Here is a 22498-nt window from a genome sequence, read left to right as displayed (position 1 = left end):
CCGGGGCGGTGGTCTCCAGCCCCGTCCCACCAGCACCAGCCTCTGTGACACCCGCCAGGACGTGGCGCTGGCCAGCAGAAATCCCAAACCGCGGATCTGGCACTCGGGACAGCAGCTGCCGGATCCATCCATTGCAGGAGCTGAATGGGCTCTCCCTGCTCCTGGCCCTCTTCTTTTTAATTCAGCAGCAACAATAACAGAATCACCCCCAGGCACACCACTCGCTCCCCGGCTTCCTCCGGGACGTTGTCGCATTCAGCCTGGCCACACCTGGGGGCTCGGGGCACCCATAAATAGAGCCCCGGGAACAGAAAGGCTCTTCCTCTCTCATTTCTGTGTAGCATTGCAGCTCTTTGATTGCTAACACGATGAGAGCATTTCCTCTGGCTAATTGTGGCCGAGGTAGCCCGGTCCCCCATCGCCTCCACGCTGTGGCAGGGTGCCCCCCCAAGCGTATGGAGGATGCTTCGTAGAAAAATCCACCACTTGAGAGCTGCAGCAGCCTTGCGCTCTTTCTCCAGCCTCTAAGCATCCCTCCTCTTCCTCTGCAGACAGAGATGTAGCTTCAGCTCCTGGGCTCAAATACCTGCACCCATTCCCACGTGGGATGGACAACACTCACGCTGTTGGTACCTTGGGGGGTTGACTGGATTGAGAGTTTGCCGAGGGTGTCAGTGCAGCTGTTGATGCTGGGTGGGCAGGGAGCTGCCTCCTGCCTGCACCCTGTCTGAGCCCTGTGCCATGCCTGCAGGTGACCATCACGGTCCTGGATGAGAATGACAACAGCCCCCAGTTCGACATCACCTCTGACTCCTCTGTGAGCGTGGCAGAGGACAGCATGGTCGGCAAGCGGGTGGCTGTGGTCCTGGCCCGCGACCCAGATGCAGGCAGCAACGGGCAGGTAGGGAGAATGGCACAGCAGGCTTGGGCCAGCCCATAAGGCTGTGGTAGTGTTTCACCACAGCAGAAATTCCTCCATCGGTGTCTTCCCAACCCCTTCCCCTCCTCTGCACTCCTGCGGGAGAAAACTGGTTGTAGATGCCAGCGATGCTGGGGTTATTTGTGCAGTGGGTACCGGTGCTTTCCAGCTGAGGCATGCCTGCAGGAGAGGAAAAGCATCGTCCTTGGGCTGTCTGGGGCAAAGAGCTCTGCAGGACACGTGCCAAAAGGAGCCCGGCAATCTGAAAACCAGCTGCTGCCTCTCCCAGCATGAGGAACAGCAGCAAAGCGCTTGGCAGGCTGAGCAGGAAGCTCTTTGCCTTTTGTTATTTTCTTTACCACGCAGACAGGCATTAATGAGGTCCCATCACCCTTAACACCAAAACATCACTAGCATCACAGGAGGGCTGTGGATGAGACCGGGATTGGCCCATGGGTGTTTGGTTTGGGGTGGCTGCAATAAGCCAGCACACCCGTGGACCCAAGACATTGGACCTTGTAAAATGCTCAAAGAATTCCTGAGGCGATACTGGGTTTTTTGTTTGTAGGGTGGCCTTTTTCTCCTCACAGCATCCCATTGCCTGCCCTCTTTTTCTTTCCTCGTGATGTTTCCAGGTGACTTTCTCACTAATGTCGGGGAACATCGGCCGGGCTTTCGAGATCCGTACCACCAATAACACCTACGGCGAGGTGTTTGTGGCACAGCCGCTGGACCGGGAGCTGCTGGATCACTACACCTTACGGGTAAGCACCAAACCACCCCACTTACCTCCTTGGGCTTCTTCTGGTTTGAGCACTGAGGCTGTTTACTTGGGGCTGTGAGCTTAAAAATAGCATTTTTTTTTAAATCCATCCCCGACTGCAGATCCAAGCCTCAGATGGTGGTGTGCCTCCCCGGAGGAAGGAGCACACTCTGCGAGTGAACATCCTTGATGTCAATGACAACCCCCCCATCATTGACAGCCCCTTCGGCTACAACGTGAGCGTGAGCGAGGTGAGTACCCAGACCTGTTCCTCACCTTCCATCCTCCCAAGGTGAGGTCTGAACACTTGTGGTCAGACCTCACCTTGAGTCATTTAAGGGTTGGCAGCCCCTTGCACGCCCTCACCTGTGATAGCCTCCTAGTTTTGGGCTAGGATAGAGCTCTGCAGGCAACTTAAGCCCATGAGGCTGCAGGGACCAGCAGGAAGGAGAAGTGGCTACACACCCATGGAAATGCCACCGAAGTGACACAAGAGGCAGCGCAGTGCAGAATAGGAATTGCTTTCAGGAAGCAGCTCGGCAAGAGCTAGATAATTAAGCAATAAAACACAATCAGGCATGAGAAAAGACAACTTATTTCCTGACAGTTTAATTTCTGGAGCAGGGGGTTCTCAATTTGATGATGAAAAATGAAATACGAGTAATAGCCAGTGACACTTAGCTGTAAGGAAGTGCTGCTCATGATTAATAGCTTTGCATTAAAGTTATTGCCCTGTTAGGATTTTCTTATCTATTTAATACTTGTTCAGAGCTGGTTGAAGAACAGAATTTCTGTTTTGATTTCCCCTGTAATGGGACTATCCAAAAATAATTAGCCGAGCTCTGAGTCCATTACACAGCCTTCACCTTTGCACACACACTGATTTTTACACTCTTTGAGGCTGTGCCAGCCTAGCTAGGACCTAATGCGCAGCTTTCTGCGGCAGGGAATCAAACTGGTTCATTGCTGCAAAGGGGAGATGCTGCAACATAAGGAAAAAGAGGTGCAATTTCGGCGTGCAGTGGCAGCTGGCTTTGGCGACTTAGAGGCAAATGTCACCTGCTAGTTTTATCCCAATTCTTTTTAAAAGCTAACACAGACAACACATTTAATTTCAGAGTTTCAAACCAAAAAAGATCGGAGCACTCAAGCAAAGGGCAGAGCCTTCCATTGCTAAGCCTGTGGCTGATTCTCAGCTGAGCTATCAGTGGCAGGGCAAGTAGCCTTGGTTAATTTCTTGCATGAAGATGCATCTATTAATACAACATCATTTGCGACAGGCACTGCAAAAAAGGCATCCAGCAGCTGGTAAAGGAGAGCAGCCTCCTGCTTGGCTGCTAGGTGTGTCAGGGCGATGAGTCTGGAGACTCAAACACCACAGTGCAAAAATCCTGCTCTATATTAGAATTATACTATTAATGTTAATATGTATTTTACGTGTTACGAGGTGCATGTGTTTTATGTCCTGTATCTCTGCCGCTCATCCCACTGTCTCGCCCTGCAGAACGTTGGTGGTGGCACAGCAGTGGCCCAGGTACATGCCACCGACCGGGACGTCGGCCTCAACAGTGTCCTCTCCTACTACATCACCCGTGGGAATGAGGACCTCACCTTCCGCATGGACCGCGTCACTGGCGAGATCGCCACCCGGCCCTCCCCACCGGACCGCGAGCGGCAGAGCTTCTACAGCCTGGTGGTCACTGTCGAGGATGAGGGCAACCCCTCCTTGTCGGTGAGCCACCAAAATGTGCTTTTCGGAGGGAGGATGGAGGTGGGCAGCATGGCGTAAGCGAGTTTAGCATTGAGATGCCAAGCATGGAAGGGGCGAACAGGCACAGGGCACGATGTTTCAGTGACCAAGCCATTTGGGTTATAACTCAAGGTCCAACTGCTGAATACAGGTTTGATTCAGAGCCTCCTTCAGCACCTGGTCCTGCAGGACCCTCTCTTGCAGTTGTTCGGGGAGCTGCCATCTCTCATCTGTAAATGCCAAAAATATCAAGAGGATCCCAATGAGCAAGCGTGCTGGTGGCTGCAGGAGTTGTCCTGACCACCAGCTCCTCACGCTCTGAATCTGAAAGGTCTCAGGATGTTGCTTTCACCCATCCCAGGGCAGGGAGTGGCTGGAGCAGCAGCTGAACCACGGTTCAGCTCAACATGGACCAATCTGTGTCCGCTCTGGTGCTTGCAAACGAGATGACCTCTGGTAATTAGCACTACAGCCGTGGCGGTCCCCGCTGTTTGAGGTTTGAGCAGTCCTTTAGTCACGTTGCTGCTGTCCAGAGAGCCCTGCCTGTGGTGAGCAGGGTCCGGGCATGTGTTTGGGAGCTGATACGAGACCCCGTCCATCATCCTTCGGCCTGGGGAGGTGGTCGCCTTGCTTTTCAGCTACCAGCACGCAGGAGTGCCAGGAGGAGAACTGCATTTGCTGCAGCCTGGCTTCAGTCCCTCGCACCTTCCCCACTCCATGAATAGCAAGTCTCGTTAGTTGTGACTTTAAGGAGGACTCTGGCTTGGGAGAGTCAAAACTGCAAATAACATCTGGGGCATTTTCCAGCCGCGAGTGCCCCCTAACCCGGTGGCTCTGCAGGGAGCTGAGCGAGTGCCTGCGCGCACAAAGCAAGCCCAAATTGTGAGACGGGGAGGCATGACAGCCTGCGCGACACCCTGCCATCCTTCCTCTCCCCCACCTCCACCTGCTATCTCTCGCCATCTCTCTGATCTGCCAGCACAGCTCTCGCTGCAAAGCCGTGCTCTACATTTTGACGAAACAGGTTGCAACCAGCAGTGCAAACTGTGGCTTGCAGCTCTCGCTTCAGGCTTTGAACACTCAACTCCTCCCTCCCGCGTAGTTCACACGCCTGCTTGCGCATCACCGTCTTTTTCTTAAGCCAGGCTGTCACTGAGGCTTAAATCTAGGGAAGTGTCTTTCTCCAAAATGAGAGAAGGCAGCTTCGTGTAACTGCAGCACCCGATACCACCAGCTCTTCCTTGTCCCCATCACCCTGGGAGCATCACTGATGCTGCCCTGGTGAGGAATGCCATGTGCCGAGCCTGCAAATCCCATTGCCATGGCAATGCCCTCTTCCCTTTCCAGTGCTGGAAAGGACAAGTGACAGAGCTTATCGCTTCACGCTGCCAAAGCCGTGTCCCAGCAGCCTTGCTTGTCCTCAGGGTTTCTGCTGCGTGACCACCACGTCACCAGCGCAAGTTATACCAGCAGCGACGAGCAAAATCCCAGCACGATGCAGTGAAACAAAGCATTCAGTGACCTGATTCCTGAGCAGAGAGAAGAGTTTCAGCCCATTTTGGAGGATGCTTAGGTCTTGTGAAAGACTGTCCTGCATGTCACTTGGTGGCTGCTGGCCTTGTGCCTGGGTGATGACATGATGTGTGTCGGGAGTTTGTCACCCACCAGAAACTTGGGTTTCACAAGTAAGTCTAGGCTGATGCAATGATACACAAAAGGGGATTATTGTTTGTAATTCATACGTTCCTCCATGTGCTTCAAGATTTGGCTTTCTGAGTATGGGAGAGGCAGAGGACACAGAGCTGGGAGAGGACTTGCAAGTCCCCTGGTGATCTGTGATACCCAGCACAGCAAGGGTGCCTGGAAGACTGGCCGTCCTCTTGGGAGCTGGAAATGCAGGCACAAAAGGGTAAAACGCTGAGTTAAAAGGAAAGCGTTTACCCAAAAAAAGCATTGCAGGAAAGAAAACCTTCACAAGCTGGTGAGCTGCAAATGAAAAGTCTTGGTGTCTTTGAGTGGGAATTGCAGGAGCCACCTGGGCAAAGCTGCTCCTCACTGCCCAGATGCCTATCTCGCAGCCACCCCCAGCCAGGGCTGCTTCAGCCTCTGCAGTTTCTGTTCCTGTCCGCCCGCTCTGAAACAAGAGTTCAGGTGAAGCACAGCAGCTCCTGGCTTTCTCATCAGCGAAGCCCCGAGTGCTGATGCAGCGGAAAGCAGCCAGCAGCCAGGCACCAGCTCGATGTGCGTTCCCAGGCCAAGTGCCTTCAAGAGCTGGTGGGACCCAACAAGGTCCATGAGGGCATGAACATCTTGCTGGGTCACCTTCACCACAAACATCCTGCCCGAAGGTGCAGCACTGTGCCATCTTCTCCACCAGTGGTGGGGGCCAAGGTGGGGTGCCAGCACCCAGTGTGCCAGGGTTTCTGCTCCAGCATGTGTGATGGGCTGGGTAGCCATTGCCTCTTTCCCCTAAAAGTCTTTAGTTTTTCTTCTGGCAAGCTTTCCAGGTGGGAAACGGTCCCTGACGCCACGCAGTGCCCCTATGTGCCACACCAGTGCCCCTGGCAGAGAATGTGGCTGCTCAGCTCACCTCTGTCAGCCCATCACACCTGCCTGCAGCACCAGCATCCAGAAAAATAGGATTCCTGCAGCACAGAGAGAAACCTGTTTCCAACAAAGCTTTATTCTGTCGCCAAACAGTGCATTTGTTAGCAGAGGGACTTGGAGAGGGCTTCAAAGCGGTTAGGACCTGCGGGCAGGCAAATCCCCCACATGCTTTTCCGGCTGCAGCTGCTGGGACAGGGAGAGGGACGGCAGGAAAGGGGCTGAGCCGTGGGCGGCAATAAAGTACAAGTCTCGTGCTCAGGAAGTTTTGTCCATGGTGGGAGCGTTGGTGCTGGCTTCTCCTTTATCCCTCTGCCTGCGGCCTGACCACCTTGAAGTTGCTCTTGCTGAAGCCAACACCCGTTTAATCAAATCCTGCAGCGGGCCAGGGTGTCCCCAGCCCATCACAGAGGCAAACATTGTTTCCTCCAGGCACATAGTGTGAAAATTCAGCATGCTGCCGGGGATGCTCTGCCCGGGCACGCTGCCTGGTATGGCTATTGCTCAGGTCTGACACTGTTTTGGTATGACTCATGTTTATGTTTATATAGTGGCATTTTTTTCCCCTTCTTTACAACAAAAAGAAAAAACCCAAACACACCCTTCGAGTAACAGCGTCTACTACAAGGTTTCGTCTCCTCGCCAGGAGCCTGACCCACAGCTTCTTTCGGATAAGCAATGCCGGGGTGCCTGCTGCTTGCTCCCGTGCCTCCGCCTCTCCGTGGGGACTCTCGGCCGTGTCACGGGAACATCCTCCAACACCCTCCAGATGAACTTTCAGATTTACAGCTGTTAAAAAAAAAACCAAAACAAACAAAACCCATAAACCTTTTTTTCTTTTAATCAGCAGTGATAATGAAACAAACAGAAAGATAAATTCCCCTGATCCCAAGCCCAGGATAAAATTGCAGCAGAAATAAGGCTCTTCCCGACGTGTGTCCAGCTGAAAACGCATCAGCCTCGCAAGTACGTGGCTGTTTCAAAATGCTGGTGGGGAAGGGGGGCTCCATCAACGGCAGAGCCTCTCCCCTTCCTGTTTTGCAAAGAAAAAGGTAGTACAAGGTTGGCCGGTGACCCTGTTTTCTCTCACGGTGGATAAAGTACTTTAACATCCACTCCCGGAGAGGACGTTCAGTCAAAGACGCAGAAACTGGTTGATGTTGTGGACCTTAAACCCCTAGCAATAAGTTAAATCCTTAAGGAGGTTTGAGGGTGCGGGTCCTTCCTTCCTTCCCCGCATCCCTGATTTTCATCTGGTCCGTAAAACATGAGCAATGCAGAGCCATGCTCTTCTCCATAGAAACAGGCAGTTAAAAACCGAAATCCGGGCAAGAAAGGTTCACTTCCAGCCCCAGGGCAGAGCCTGGACAGGACGTGAGGGCAGGGCTCCTGCACTCAGTTTCATTTGTTCAGGCTTTGCTGCCCATGGCCATGCTGCCCTCCCGGGGATCTCTGCTGGACGAGCATGGCACGAGGGCTGGCTGGCCTCTCCCAGCTGCGGCTGGGGGATGTGGTTTCCTCCCGGGTCTTTAGGCTTTCAAGGAATTTGGTGAGTCGGGAACAGGATCTGGAAAAGGGCAGACCAGGGTGTTAGTCCAGCTTGCCACCTCCAGGGGTATGCTCTGGGAAGCAGCCAAACTCTGCTTTTGCATGGAAAACAGAGGCTTTGGGTCCTTCCCATCTTCAAAGCCCTGGGAATTGATGTCCCACATAATGCAAAGCTTGCAGCCGATATCTAACCCCCCCTTTCTGGTTCACCCTCCCCGGCTGCTTCTTTCCTTCCATCCCTCCCACAGTGATCCCTGTGGGGGCTCAGCATCCCCGGTCACTCACCCAGCGTCGGGAAGAAGCAGTCCCCATGGCCCGGGGGGGACAAGGGGGTGCCAGGCTCCGAGAGCAGATGCCGGTCAGACTCGGAGAGCTGCCGACTGGCCATGTAAGAGAGCTGGGGTCGGGGCCGCGGCTCCACGCTCACCGAGGGGACTGCCTCAAAGACCGGGTTTTCGATGCCCTGGGCACTGCTGCAAGAGAGCAGAGGGTGTGAGGGGTGGGGATTTTCATTTTTATTTCAGGAACCTTTTTTATCCCCAGGGTTTTGGCTGAGCGCTGGGAACAACCAAGCAGGACAGGGAGCAGGTTCAGGCGGTGGCACCTCAGCTGAGAGCAAGCAGGGAGCCCGGCACAGGGGCAAAAGCTTAGATGAAAGGTGCCGTGGTTTCGAGCTCTGCTGGGGCGTGGGGTGAGGCATGCCCTTGGCAGATGCAAAAAGAAAGGAGGCACTTCCCTCTCAGAGGGAGGGAAGAGAAACACCAGCTGCCTGGAAAGGGACAGAACCCCAGGCAAGGGTGCCACCAGCAACCCCTTCGCTCTGCTGGACTGAGGATACACGCTGATTTCAAGGGGAGGGGAGGAGAGGACAAGACCCTTGCAGGGTCCAGGATGTGCGCAGAGGAGGTGCAAGGAGGGGAGCTGGAAGCACGTGGGTTTCTTCACCTGTCCATCCTGACGAGCTCATGGGCACCTGCCAAAGACAAAATGGTTGGAGTGAGTGCCAAGCATCAAACCCAGACCCATGGCCAGCGCTGTTTTCTGGAGTCTCATCCCTGTCCAATTCCTCCTCTTTCTCTGTGTTCCTCCCTCCACTTTCTCCCTTCTTCAGCATCAGCCTCTTCTTTGGTCCCAAACCTCATTCTCCGCATCCCTGTCGCTTGCCACCTTGTTGACTCCCCAGCACTGCAAGCATCCTCAGCCAAGACGCACGAGTTTTGGCCCAGACCATGCTGAAGGAAAGCAGCCGGTAGAAATAACCCGTAGCTAACCTAGTCCAAGACACCCCAGAAGCAGATCTCCCTGGGTTTTGCCTTCCCCTGGGGTTAAACAGCATCCAGGTGATGCTTTGCCGCACAGAGGGGGAACTGCACCCCAGCAATGGCAAAGTGGGTGCATGAAGGCACACAGCTAGTCTTTTAGGCCGGGGACAGATTTCAAAAGCGCAGTTCCTGTTCTCGTGGCTGGCATCATGCCCGCCGCTGCTGCAAAAACCACTTCTCCAAAGGTTTTGCGCAGAGCCGCACAGCCGCCCACCAAGCTCGGTGAGAGAAACCGCAGGGCCTCTGGCTTGCCCAAGGCCTGATGAAATGGCTCTGCCGGTTAAGGTGGTGCCCCTTTCTGCTTAATTACTGAAATCACTGGGAGCCGAGTGCCGGCAAGAGCTGGCAGCCAGCTGCACCTCGGCACTGCCTGCTTTCCTAGGGCAGGGGCAGTCAGGGGAGACCTGGCTTGCTGCAGTCCTATTGCCATAGATATTCAAGGGGTCTTTTTAAAGAGTGGGGGAGAAAAAGCACAAACAGTGCTTTTTCAATCGCTCAGAAGGCAAAACTGCTATTTCAGATGTGCAGTGGAGGGAAGGATGAGTAAATGAGCTGTGTCTCACAGTGGATGGGGAGGAAAGGGCTCAGCAGGGAGGGGGCCTGGCAGCATCTTTGCAGTCTCAGTGCCCCCAGCGTGCTCCCGGGGTGCCTTGCAGGCATCGTGGGGCCCACTCCTACCCCACACTCCCCACCAGCAGCCTGCAGGCATGCCTGGCACTTCCCAGGACAGCTTTGCAGGAGGCATCTGGCAGGGAGCTGTCGCTGGGCCACCTTACACGGTGCCTGTGGGACTTGGGGCAGCTGAACCAGCTGAGCCTGGTGGGACACAGCCCATCAGCCACACCTCTATGGCCAGCAAGATCATGGAGCAGATCCTCCTGGAAACTATGCCAAGGCACATGGAAAATAAGGAGGTGATTGGTGACAGCCAACATGACTTCACTAAGGGCAAATAGTAACTGACAGAGTTGGTGGCCTTCTACGATGGGGTTACTGCATCAGGAGATAAGGGACGAGTAACTGGGGTCATCTACCTGGACTTGACCAAAGCATTTGACACTGTCCTGCAGAACACCCTTGTCTCTAAATTGGAGAGACATGGATTTGACAGATGGACCATTCAGTGGATAAGGAATTGGCTGGATGGTCGCACTCAAAGAGTTGCGGTCAATGGCTCGATGTCCAGGTGGAGACCAGTGACGACGGGTGTTCCTCAGGGGTCAGTACTGGGGCCAGTGCTGTTTATCATCTTTGTTGGCGACATGGACAGTGGGATTGAGTGCACCCTCAGCAAGTTTGCCAATGACACCAAGCTGTGTGGTGCAGTCGACACACTGGAGGGAAGGGATGCCATCCAGAGGGACCTTGATAGCCTTGAGAGGTGGGCCTATGCAGACTTCACAAAGTTCAACAAGGCCAGGTGCAAGGTCCTGCACATGGGTCAGGGCAATCCCAAGCACAAATACAGAAGGCCAACCATATCCTGGGGCTGCATCAAGAGAAGCGAGGCCAGCAGGTCGAGGGAGGTGATTCTGCCCCTCTACTCCGCTCTGATGAGACCCCACTGGGAGTCCTGCGTCCAGCTCTGGAGACCCCAGCACAGGAAAGACATGGAGCTGTTGGAGCAGTTCCAGAGGAGGCCACAAACATGATCATAGGACTGGAGCACCTCTCCTATGAGGAAAGGCTGAGAGAGTTCAAGCTGTTCTGCCTGGGGAAGAGAAGGCTCCAGGGAGACATTACAGCAGCCTTCCAGTACCTGAAGGGGGCCTGCAAGAGAGCTGAGAGGGACTTTTACAAGGGCAGGTAGTGACAGGACAAGGGTTAATGACTTCAAACTGAAAAAGGGTAGATTTAGATTAGATATAAGAAAGAAATTCTTTACAATGAGGGTGGTGAGGCACCGGCACAGGTTTCCCAGAGAAGCTGTGGATGCCCCTTCCCTGGCAGTGTTCAAGGCCGGGCTGGATGGGGCTTTGAGCAACCTGGTCTAGGGGAAGGTGTCCTGGCCCATGGCAGGGGGATTGGAACTAGATTTTTAAGTTCCCTTCCAACCCAAACCATTCTATGATTCTATGAATCTACACTCCCATAAAGGCCGCGCTGGTGCAGCCTGGGAGATGAGAGGGGTGTCCTGCCATCGGCTGGCAAGGGGAGGGTACGTACGTCTGTTGCTGACGGCTTGTCTCTGCTTGTAAATCAGGAGCAAGATGAGGGGCAGGCAGAGGATGCCCACGATGCAGGCGCCTGTTGCCAGTGCGGCAGCTGTGATATCTGCAACAGAAGAGGGCAGAGCTGGAGCAGGTGGCAGGGAGGGTTCATCTTGCATTTCCCTGGTTTTCTCAAGCCATAGCAGAAGCATGGGGCAACACTGGCGTTGCCCTACACTTGATGCAATACAGCTCCCACATGCATGGGCTGTCCACTCCCAGCGGGATTCATGCTGGGATGCATTGCCACTTGCAGAAATAAGCTCTGGGGCATCAGTTTAGAACCTTGACCAAAGTCCTTCATTGCTGGAGGACACCTCAAGGTCTTTCTTTGGTCTTCTAGATATGAGGAGGGAAGCAGGGAACCTGATAAAGCCCTCTGAAGTCAGCAGAAAGTCTCTCAGTGATTTCAAAGAGTGCCAACCCCAACCCACGGCTGGCTCATCAAAATTGGGCTGCCTCAAAGTACTCGGGCATCAAACGGATCATTACCCAAGGTCTCTGCTAATGAATGTGCCCCTGGAGAGTTCTCACATGGAGGCTCCTCAGAAGGGCTAGCAGCCTCCATGCACGTCTGTGGCCATCAAGGTCCAAGTGGGACAGCTTGTGGTGGGGTGGAGGGTGCCTAAATCAGGAGCAGGTTCAGCTCAAGCCCTCCTTTCCTGTACATCTTTCTGGGGAAGCAGCTTCTTGCTCGAGGTGTGTGTGTTTGGGGGCTGGATTTTTTTTTTTTTTCCTCTTTTCTTTTTTGCCCAGCAGGACAGGTTGTCTCAGCACTTGGAGACTGAGGGTTTTAGACAGAAAGCACTACTCGTCGGGAGTAGGGGGCAGTTTCCTGTGGCTGGCCTAGCCCCCACCATGCTGCAAACAAATTTCAGCAAAATCTGCCTGTTTAGCGGCCAGCTAATGGGGTAGACAGAACTACCCACGGAGAAACCACCTGCATAGCAAAATGTGGGCACCTCCAGTGTCTAGACACAGCACTGGGGGAGCCTCATGTTGTCTGAGTGCTCAAGCAAGATTTGAGTTTCCCCTGCTAGAGCATCTCTGCCCACGGCGAGGTGGCATGAGCGCGGGATGGCGGCAGGGTGTTGCAAGAGGTTCCTGTGACTGTTTACCTTTCTGCGCCTTCCCATCTGCTCATGCCAGCAACTGCTAAGTCCCCCATCCTGTTGGGGGCGGGGGGGGGGGGGGGGTCAGGAGCTTTACAACTGTGGGGTGGACGATCTCCACGGGCTTCAGGACAATCATGTCCAGGTGATGTGGATACACGCACCAAAGGAGGCTCTCCTCAGCCTGAGGACGTGCCTGTCAGATGCACCCCATGGGGACAGCCTCGGAACTCACCCTCCCGGCACCCAACCGTGAGGTTGCATCTGGACACCCGTGTGTTTATAGCAAGCGGCCAACCCTAGGGAAATACATAGGCCAGGACGGCGAGAAGTGCATTGGAGGGACGGGTTTTCTTCCCTTTACCTTTGCTGGTGGCAGTATGAAATGTGCAGTTTTCAAGCCCTCCTCTGCCTGCAGAGGAGAAGAAAAAAGTGTGTTAGATCTCAGGGGGATCCGTTCAGGTACCGCAGAGCTCCCACACCTGCTAGGTGCGCTTGCCTTTGCTCACTCCTATTGAGAAAATCAGCCCAGAGCATCCCAAAAGCAAGGGTTTAATCCTGGCAAGCTTACACCGAGATTCCTGCTGTGGCACCCCTTTCCCCTCATGGCAGCAGGGCCCATCCCTGGCCATGCAGGCTCTTTTTTTGGTCTAAAAGAAGAAGTACCTATCCTAATGCTGCAAATCAAGGGCAGGAGACGCCTTCCCGCCTCCCAGCTGCGCCTCCCTGGGCAGCTCTCCCCACTGGGCTGCTGCCCCAAGGTTATCTACAGCCCTTGCATCCCCAGCCATGCCTGCAGTCCTCACTCAGGCTTGGACTGCCAGCCAGTTCCTTTTATGTTGAGGTTTGTTTTCCTCTCTTCCAGAAAGAGGTTGAGTAAGATCAGCGAAACTATGTAGCATGGATTTTATTGCGTTCCAGCCTCTTGATTTTTTTTTTTTTAATTTTTTTTAATGTTCCAGTGCTCTCTGGCCCTAATTCAAATCTTCAACATCTGCTGCTCTTTGATTCTTGCAGCATGGCATGGGCTTTAAGCATCAGCACACCCTGCCTCCCCAAGCCCCACTGCTGTACCCAAACATCCCCCAACATCCCTTATCTGCCGCCTTGCCCCAACGCACCCCGACATGGGTGCAAGACTGGCAGGGGCTCCCCTTTGCCCCCCTCACCTTGTTGGATCTGCAGCTCCACAAAGCTGTGAGCAACCTGCATAGTGTGGGGCTTGTCGTGCTCCCGCCTGGCCTCCACGGCGTAGCAGCAGTAATTCCCACTGTCCTGCAGCGTCAGGTTCATCACCACAATGTGAAAGGCACCATGGTGGTCAGGGACAAACTCCACCCCGTGATGGCTGGCTTGGCCCCCAAGGTGGGATTTTTGGGTGCCGTTGCCCGATGGCTCGTGGTGCCTGCCCAGGTCATGGTGCAGCTCCTTCTCGCTGACGTTGCGGATATGCTTCTTCTCGGAGCAGCTCTGGTCACCATTGCTGCTGAAGTACCAGGTTTTGTAGAGCAGGTTGTGGCGGTCAGCGAGGGGACCGCTGATTCGGCAGGTCAGGGTGACGTTCTGGCCCTCGGGGCAGACGCAGAGCGAGTACGGGGTGGTGATCAGGAAAGCTGCCGGCCCTCCTGCCAGGGAGAAGGCACAGTGGCTGGGTCAGACCCTACAGCCCTGGGCTTACCCTGAATTCATAGCAGAATGGGGCTCCTTCCCCGAACAAGCACTGCAAACCCCATCATCAATGTTGGCAGAGAGGCTGCAGAGAGTGTGAACACCATCCTGCAGGCACAGGGAGAAAAAAATTCACCCATGCCCTTAGGGCAAGAAAAACTCATGAGCTTCCCCTATCCCAAGAAAGGGGAGATGGGAAACACAGGGAAAGTCCTTTACTTGCTCTGTAGCAACATCCCAGCCCGCCTGGAAGCACAATTTTGCCCTAGAAATAAGCCCTGGGGGAGAGGCATGCTTGCAATACAGCTGAGCGTCAGCTTTTAACAGCAGCCGGGAGGCAGAAGTCTGCCCAGGGCCGGCAGAGCTGGCAGAGCAGGGCAGGGAGGTGGGGATCTGCCCCAGATGCCTGCTTGTGGGGCACCAAACCTCTGCAAGGCAGGGCAGCAAGTGCTGCTGAGCCGGCTGAAAAAAAAAAAAAAGAAAAAGGAGACAAAAATAAAAAGAAAATAGCTAGGAGGAGCCCATGCCCCCGGAGATCAGGCGGGGAGCAGGTCCCACCCTTCTTGTTTTTCAGGCCTTGGGGAGGAGAAGGGGGAACTGGCTGACACTGACTGCGAGGAGCTGCTTGAAAATGAAAACAATTTTCAGAAAGAAATCCCTGACCGCTGCCGGCTGCAAAACGCGGGCGGGAAGCCTGGCAGAGGCACAGGAGTGTGTTGGGGGGGGACAGAGGGAAACAGAGGGGCGTACCAGGGCATTTACTGGTCCTGTCCTAGCATGCCAGTGGAGGGTACTGGTGGGTAAGGGGAGCTGTGCATGAGGGGAGCAAAAAGACCAGAGACACACAAGTCTTTGGTGGTCTGGCCCCGCTGCCACTTTGTGTTTGCAGAAGTGCAAGTGTCACCTTTGAAAGCTGAAGAAAAAGCAGATTTTGGGTTCATTTTCTGCAAGTTATTGAGAAAAGGAGGTTCCTGGGGCTAGCTTGCAACAGAGAAGGTGGTATGAGGACAAGATATTCTTTTATTTTGGTAACATCCTGTTGTGCCATTAGCTCCACCATCATTTTGCTTTGAGGTTTTTGACTTGCTGTATCGAGCAGGCATCAATCAAAGGCAGGGTGTGCTGTGCCTGCCCACAAGCCATCCAGCCAGGTGAGAGGCTCCCCATGACCCGGCTGCTGGCAGAGCATCCTCCTCTGGGCAGGGTCACTGCGTCACTGCCCCGGCACGGGGCTCAGCTTGAGAGAGTGAAAGCGAAAATGTCCTCTGTGCCTTCCACCCCCTGTGGTTATTTGTGGCTTTTTGGACGATGGTGATCTCTAAGCCACATAAGAACGGCGATGAAGCCCCCGAGTCCCAGCAGTCTGCCTCCAAGGGTGCTTTGCAGGGAGAGGGGAGCTTGGGGAGCGGATCTGCCCCATCAGACCCCCCCGGTCTGCAGCACCTGCTGCTGAGGAGTCCTGCAGAGTGGGGGACGTTGTGACCTTTGCCGAACCTCTCCAGCTAATCGCTCCGGCTTCTGGCAGGCGCCTCAGCCTGCTCCCCACAGCAGGTGCAGCAGCACATCCCCAGGGCCGCTCTGGGGCAGAGGTCTGTACGGCCCGAGCTCAACACTGCCCAGTTTCTGCTTGTTTCCAGGCCCTGGCTGCTCCTCATCCTCGGATGCTGCTGGGGCCGGGATGCTTGGCCGGGCCGGCTGGGTTTTGGCACGCAACGGAGCTGGTCCTTCACCTCCTTGCCAGCATGCCGAGCACAAAAGGCACCTCAGATGTGTTTCTTGATACCTGCTGCAACGGGAAGTGCCCCATTCACATCGGGGATCCCCTGGGAGCCAGGGGAAGGGAAGCCAGGCCTCTATTGGAGGAAGCTGCACTTCCAACACCTTGCAAAAGTATCTGCGGGAGTCTTTTGTTCTCCACACACACCCCTCAAACAAAACGGGGCCGACCCGCTCATCCCCGCGCAGTCTGCAAAGCTCTGCCTTACTAAACCATCCAGCCTCCACCTCTGGGGCTTGATGGGAACCGTCTGGATGGAAAGTCAACACAGCCCACGCTTTCGGCAGCGGCGCCCAGCCGCGGGGAGGGGCAGAGGTGACCACGTGTGCGAAGCCTTCAGCATTACCAACTTCCCTTCTTTCTCCCGAGCAGGGGAAGGCTTCCAAAAGCTATCGAGAGGAGCAGAAAACAGCTGGGGAGGAAAGCTGGCAAGGTGCAGCGCGGCCCATAGCAGTGCCAGGGAGGTTGTTTTTCCGTCCCCAAGATGTAACGAGGCTTTAAAGCCGTGCTAGATGCCAGATGGTGCCCAGAGGAAACATCTTCTGTCAGCATCTTTATACTAAAGCTCGTGGATCTTAACCTTCCCTGGCCACCGTGGGCTTCCTCCATGCGCAGACCCCAGGTTTGGCTCCATCCCATCCCAGTCAGACCATTCCCTTTGCAATCAGTGCTGCTGGCAAATGCCAAAATAAAGCCAGATGCCCAGCTCTGCGCAGCTCCATCCAAGAGAGGTCCAAGCCGAGAGCTGTCATCTTGTCACCATCTGAGGAGGTCTCAAGTGGGTGCCAAAAGTGACCCTCTTCCTCTTCAGCACCTCAGTATCTTCAGCTTCTACCCAAGGCGTTGCACTGGTGCAGCACAGAGCCTGGTGCAGCACTGGTACATCTCCAGTGCCGGCACCACTGCCTAGCTTGAAACCTGGAAGTTCTCCTTTCAGAGAAAATGAAAGGCAAAAAAGTGCTAATGCCAAGGAGCTTTGCTGACCAACAGCTTCAATAAAACAGGATTTCATGCCAAATTCTGGGTCAGTGACCAAAAGCTTCTCCTGGCTGCTCCTCCTAACTTCAGTCCCCTGCTCTGGCGCGCACGTGTTTGATTTACACTCCTGTGACTTACAGAAGTGATTTCCACATCATGCCACCTCTTTCCACTCCAGGGAAATCTGGGTCAGAGGGCTGCAGCCTTTGGAGGGACTCACCCACCGCAGAGGAGGGGCTGCTGGAGAAAGAGCTCAGTGCCGGAGTGAGGAACCCAGCTTTAATTCCTCTTTTGGGAGCTTTTGTAACAGCCTCACATGAAAGTGCTGCAAGCCCCATTGTCACTGTGCTGTCATTACGCTTCAGAGTTACCAGCCAGGTGAGATGTGCAGGGGCATCCATACCTCGGCACAAGTACTCACAGCAGGAAAGCAAAAGGAGAGAAAAAACTTACTGAAGGTGCCAAAGATGCCCATGATAATGACCCTCATCTCCTGCACCCTGAGGAGCCAAATGGCTTTCCAGCTGCAGGGCCGCTCCCTGGGTACCCATCATGCAGGCTGTGGGGAAAGTAGCCGGGAACTGCTGCACCTGCCGGAGAGTCCTGCCTTGCTCCTCTTCCAGCAAAGCCCTGGCTTGGGGACAGGGTCACAACGCTGGGTTTGCACTTGGAATGCAATTTTGGAAAGCTCAGCTCAGCTGCCTTCGCTTGGGTGGAGAGGAGCCACTTCCCAACCACCTAGCTGCCAGTGTCCCCAGACCGCATGGGAGCTGGATGTCTCCAAGCGCTCTGCTTCTCCATCAAGCCCAGCTTAAATTAGCTGGGGGTTCAGAAAGTTTTGGCAAGCATGCGGGTTGCATGAAGCTCGGTTCCTTCAGCACCAGGCTCACGTTGAACACTGCTGTCCAAGCTTGCTGAGTTGCAGAAGGCCTGATGTTCAGTCCCAGCACCACGGACACATAAATGAAATAATCCAAAGCCCCCTGGAGATGCTGGGCACCACTCCCTGCTGTCGAGAGACTCCGATGAGAAGCAAGACGCGCTTCAATCCACACTAGTCTTGCTTGTCTCAGAGGAGAGATGAGGAGGCACCCAGCGCCCTGTTGCAGCGGGACATCATGTCTTCTTGAGGATGTGCCGGCAGGGACGGTGGAGGCGGTCACTTTGCTGTCCCGGGACAGAGGGAGAAGCCAAGCCCGACAGAATGCTCACGGGAATGCTGCCTGGCGGGGCTGGTGCGGAGCCGGGGGCGAAGCAGCCCCCTCCCAGAGCATCCCCCCGCCACACTGGTGAGCGGCCGGCGAGCTGCCAGCGCCGGGAGCCGCTCGCCCGGGGTAGGGGAGCTCGGTGGCCACACACGGCGGTGCTGGCCCGGCCGGAGGGGCTGCCCGGCACGTCCCGGAGGCGAGCAGAGCACCCTTGAGACGGTAGCCCGGCCCCGAACCGCCCCTCGCCGCTCCCCGGGGCCGCTGCAAGCCTCCTTCCACCGCGGCGCGGGGCGGCTGCGTGCCCGGGGACCCCCGCAGCGCCGGGGCAAGGTGCCCCGTGGGACCGGGGCGGCTTTGGCAGCTCGGGATCCCCGGCGGGGTCTGGCAGGGACAGGGGGTGGCTGCTTTCCCTCCCCAACACAGCAGAGCGAAGCGAAGGAGGAAGACTCAACCCCAGGGATTTAAAACAGCAGCAGCTGCCCCGCGGGCTCTTTCCCCTGACCCAAGCAGCACCGCATGAAACGCTGGTTTGACACCCCCCCCCCGCCGCTCCAAAATCACAGGGTGAGACAGTAAATAACCCGTGCAACGCCCCAAATTCCTGGTGCCCAGGGACAGCCCCGGCCGGGCGAAGAGTTTCCCCGGGCAGGGGGGAGAGCAGAGAAAGGAGGAGAGGAGAGAGGAGGGCAGAGGAGAGGAGAGCGGAGCCGGCTGGAGCTTACCGTGGGAAGCGAGCAGGCAGAGCGCGGCCAGCAGAAGCCCCGGCCGGGGGGCCGCCGGCTCCATGGCGGCTGGGGCGGGCGGGGGGACCCGGCTCGCCTCTCCGGAGCCTCCCGCCGGCTCTGAGCAGCCCCGGCAGCGGCAGCCGGGCTCGCAGACGCAACACAGGAAATTTCATGGAGGTGGTCACGGGCAGCGATGGGGAGAGCTGCGAGCACCCCCCGGAGGTGAGAGGCGGCAGGGAGCTGCGGGCGGGGGAGCGGCTGCGCCCCGGCCGGGCACCCCGCGGGTGGGCCACGCTTCCTTCCCCACCCGTCTGGGCGGGTTTGCCCCCTGGCAGCATGGCGGAGGGCAGCTTGGAGCACGCTGGTGTCCGTCCCGTCCCGTGTCCCCCCCCCCGCCGTTTCGGGGTGCGCGGGGGGAAGCTGGGGAGGACGCTCGCCGTACCGGGGGACATGCTGGTGCTGGTCCCCATCCCTTTCCCGGCGGGAGCCGGCCCCTTGGGGCTCATCTCCAGCTTGCTTCGTTTAAGTGCATTTCCTTCTGATTACTGTTTTTCCCCTGTTTGTGAGGATTAAGCAGGCAGGAATCCTCATGGGGTGAACAGAAGGCAGGTACAGGGAAGGGAATCCTTCCCCCCCCCAAAATGGGAGCAAAGCATCCCCCTCCCACAGCCTGTTTACTCAGGGAGAGGCCTTTACTCTGTCCTCGAATAGCAAAGAGGCACCGTGGGCCGACTCCCGTAACTCCTCATGGAGCTTCCCTTCGGATTCAAAAGGCATCAACAAAATCTCCAGCTGCAGCCGAGATCAAAATGGTGTTCCCTGGAAAGTGGAGCCTGGAGACACGTGGAGATTTGCAACCTGCAGGAAACTTTGCTGCTAACCTGCTCTGAATTTGGAGCATGCAGTGAAATAGAAAAGTAGCTAATTACCATGTGGCTTTGTGGTTTCTACAGCAAACACGTCGGTGATGCTCTCGTCAAAAATGTAACCATTGTCTGGCTGGAAGAAATTTGTTGCAGGGGGAAGGTGTAGGCAACAAAGTTCTGAGACTCCAAGAAAATGGTTTATTGTCCTGAGACCCCATGTCTATGAGCTGAGCCCATAGGCAGGGTGGCATGCTCTTGTCTCCTCCCTGTCTCCAGGTGTGCCCCCATGGTGACATGCCCAGAAGACAGCCTTCAGTAAGGAGGCTCAGCCTCTGGCTTTCCCTCTGCCATGGGCTGCTCCCTAGCATTGCCAGTGATGGTAAAAACTGGGTGAAAAGGGGAGGGATCCCACAGAGACATGCTTTGCTTGAAAGCAAGGGTGTGATTCTATCTCTGTACCCAACTGTTACCTGGAGGTCCGTCTGCAGCCATGCCTCATTTCATTCTGAGCCCTGCATCCCGTTTGTGTTTCATGGCATGGTTGAGTCCACGCTGCTCATTGACTTTGACAGGTGTAGCCTTCCCCAGCCAGCTCCAGCAGTTGTAGAGCCGATTCTTCTACGGTGCTTAACACGATGTCCCCATGTCCTACAGGCCACCACCACAGTGTACGTCACCGTGCTGGATGAGAACGACAATGCTCCGGCTTTCCAGCAGCAACTGTATGAGGTGACCCTCGATGAAGGTCCAGCCACGCTCAATGCCACCCTTGTCACTGTGAAGGCCCTGGACTGGGATGAGGGACCCAATGGCACGGTTGCGTACGCCATCGCCGAAGGCAACATTTTGGGTACCTTCCACATAGACAGCGCCACGGTCAGTAAGGATGCTGGCCCCATCTCGGCCATGTCCTTGTCCTGCTCCCTTCACTCCTGGCCGCTCTCCCCTCACCTTGCAGGGACAGATCCGCACGGTGAAGGAGCTGGACTATGAGATCAGCCACGGGCGCTACACCTTGATCGTCACTGCCACCGACCAGTGCCCCATCTTCTCACGCCGGCTGACATCGACTGCCACGGTAGGGAGCCGCTGGCAGGGTTGCGACACTGCGGCCTCTTTGGGGTCAAGGAGTTCCCCCTCATGCGAGCAGTTTCACATCTCCTTCCCAAAGGTCACCAGTATTTTTTCCCAGCAGCGGCCAGTTTGTCCAGTTGCTGTCACCCTGCTCCCTCATGGAGGCTGCAAAATAGATGTGGGCAAGGGACAGTGCAGGGTTAATTAGCGCAGTTATTTGGTCCTGCAAAGACACAAACAGGATAAATTCCCAGAACTACTTTTAAGTTGCATTATGTTTTCTTTATATGACCCCTTGGTCCTTCTTGCTTGAAGGGATCTTACATAGTAAAGCATTGCTATAGCATTAATTTTTGCTTCATCTTTCTCTTCTCATATTATTTGTCTGCTTTTAGAAATCCTTTTTCTTTCCTTGTATGGAGGTTATTTAAAGCCTCTAGTATTTTTTTTTGTTGTTGCTTTTGTCTATAGCTCATTCATTTCTCCTGGGCTGCGGTGACGTGAACTTAGCACACTGCTCAAAGTGTGGTGAGAGCAGACTCCAAAGCAAATGTTTTGCAGGAGTTGAATACAGTGATTATTTTTGTCACCGAAACCAGAATTTGACTAGTTGTACGGCAGATGGTGTCCATGCCCAGGTAGATTTTGGGGTCTGCAGGTGGAAGGGATCGGTTAGATCTTCTGCCTTGGCTCCCTCCTGCCTCACCCAGATATCGAGCCAAGCATTTTTGTAGTCCACTTAAAGGAGGTAAGCTCTTGTGTGCAAAGAAAAAAAGAGAAACTGAAGGGGAGATACCAGTGCAGGAGATTTCCAGAGTTAAAATCTGTCCCCGCAAGCCTGGCAATGCTGTGCTCCACATGTGAGCGGATGGGAAGCCTTCAGATCTGTGCATCTGATACTGCTGGAGATGCCTTCCTGGCCCAGGAAAACTGCAGCGGAAACCTCGAGACCTGGGGTTTAACTGCCGGCAGGGAAGGCAGCAGCTGCTGGCGTGCTGCAGGCGAAGGCAAAGCGTTCCCTGCTCGTAGCCCAAGCAGAGACGTGAACTTGGAAACCCCTTCAGCTACAAGTACCGAAGCTAGAAGTGGTAGGAAACACCCTCCCTACACAGCCCAGGGACTTTGTGCCAGCACTGTATGAAAATGTAGCTTTTAGGAGGAGGTTTAGTGAGTATTTAAGATCCCGAGTGATGGGAAATCCGTCACCCTGGTAAGGCGTGCCAGTGTTTGTTTTCTCCACTGCTAGGAGACGGAGCAGTGACTCTGGTATACTCTTCAGTAAAGATTAGATTTAGCCAGTAACAAATGCCCATCTGATGGATTTTACTATCCTTTAACCCAGGAGATCAGAAAGCTCCTCATTTTCAGTATCTTTCTTGTAACCACTCATACCACGAAAGCTCAACCTTTTATTAGCCACTGGAGACTCTCCTCCCCAGGCAGGGTTTCTCCACTGTGCAAGTTCCCTGAAGCCTAGCAAAGGCATAACCGTCTTTGCAATACAGCACAGTGTAGAGCTATATAAATATCTTCTATGTAGTGTGACTCAGTTAAAAAGGAAGACTTGAGCTCGTTGGACCCCCAGCTTCGCTGGGAGCCCCGTGGTCTACTCTGTTCTAAAATAGCTGATGCTTTCCCCTACTGAGATCTGTAGGATTGATTTCTAGCCACCTAAGTATGTCGTAGGAAGGGATGCTAAGAGGTGAAATGCACCAAAGGCATTGGTGGTGGTTTGTGTTGGAGGAAGGATGCAATCTGCACATTTTTTAAAGTTTACTAAGCATTAGGAATGAAGCCCTTGGTGGAGAAACAGGAGTGGGCAAGTGTGCAGCTGGCTGCAGATATCGGGTCTTTCTGAACTCATGGCTTTGGTGGTCAAATCCATGTCTGTGGTTTTTGTCCATCCAGCTTGGGTTTCAGGGATGTGAAATGTGGAGCACGTTTGGCTTTTGCGTTGGTTTCTCCACCATGGTG

General features: G+C 54.9%; 2 protein-coding genes across 7 annotated transcripts in view; one reads left to right on the top strand and one right to left on the bottom strand.

The window, feature by feature from the left end:
- CDH23 (cadherin related 23) overlaps window positions 1-22498 on the top strand; it is a 213765-nt gene that overhangs the window by 174893 nt on the left and 16374 nt on the right. For 5 of the 6 annotated variants that reach the window (XM_075423156.1, XM_075423157.1, XM_075423154.1 and 2 more), the window contains 6 exons: window positions 752-901; window positions 1555-1683; window positions 1805-1933; window positions 3187-3414; window positions 20105-20326; window positions 20409-20528. In XM_075423156.1, the coding sequence (XP_075279271.1) occupies window positions 752-901; window positions 1555-1683; window positions 1805-1933; window positions 3187-3414; window positions 20105-20326; window positions 20409-20528 (978 nt within the window). Of the gene's footprint in view, window positions 1-751; window positions 902-1554; window positions 1684-1804; window positions 1934-3186; window positions 3415-6620; window positions 6847-20104; window positions 20327-20408; window positions 20529-22498 lie in introns of those variants that run through there. The other variant, XM_075423159.1, reaches the window with a different exon arrangement.
- On the bottom strand, window positions 6832-18764 carry VSIR (V-set immunoregulatory receptor). Its single transcript, XM_075423161.1, has 7 exons — window positions 18582-18764; window positions 13398-13853; window positions 12593-12640; window positions 11073-11180; window positions 8530-8557; window positions 7870-8057; window positions 6832-7603 (listed from the first exon to the last, which is right to left on the bottom strand). The coding sequence occupies exons 1-7, from the start codon at window positions 18643-18645 to the stop codon at window positions 7566-7568; spliced, it is 930 nt and encodes a 309-aa protein (XP_075279276.1). The 5' UTR covers window positions 18646-18764; the 3' UTR covers window positions 6832-7565.

This window comes from Opisthocomus hoazin, chromosome 6 (genome assembly GCF_030867145.1).
Source record: "Opisthocomus hoazin isolate bOpiHoa1 chromosome 6, bOpiHoa1.hap1, whole genome shotgun sequence".
Taxonomy (NCBI): Eukaryota; Metazoa; Chordata; class Aves; order Opisthocomiformes; family Opisthocomidae; genus Opisthocomus; species Opisthocomus hoazin.
The sequence above is the reverse complement of the archived record's forward strand: the minus strand, read 5'-3'. Positions and strand labels throughout refer to the sequence as shown.

Bases quoted from the DNA above. Each gene is read 5' to 3' on its own strand.
- VSIR (XM_075423161.1), bottom strand. From the start codon at position 18,645: ATGGAGCCGGCGGCCCCCCGGCCGGGGCTTCTGCTGGCCGCGCTCTGC. The intron at 11,181-12,592 runs GTAAAGGGAAGA...CTTCTGTTGCAG, and splicing joins TCATACTGCCACCAGCAAAG to ATATCACAGCTGCCGCACTG. The intron at 7,604-7,869 runs GTGAGTGACCGG...GCCCTTTTCCAG, and splicing joins CTGCTTCTTCCCGACGCTGG to ATCCTGTTCCCGACTCACCA.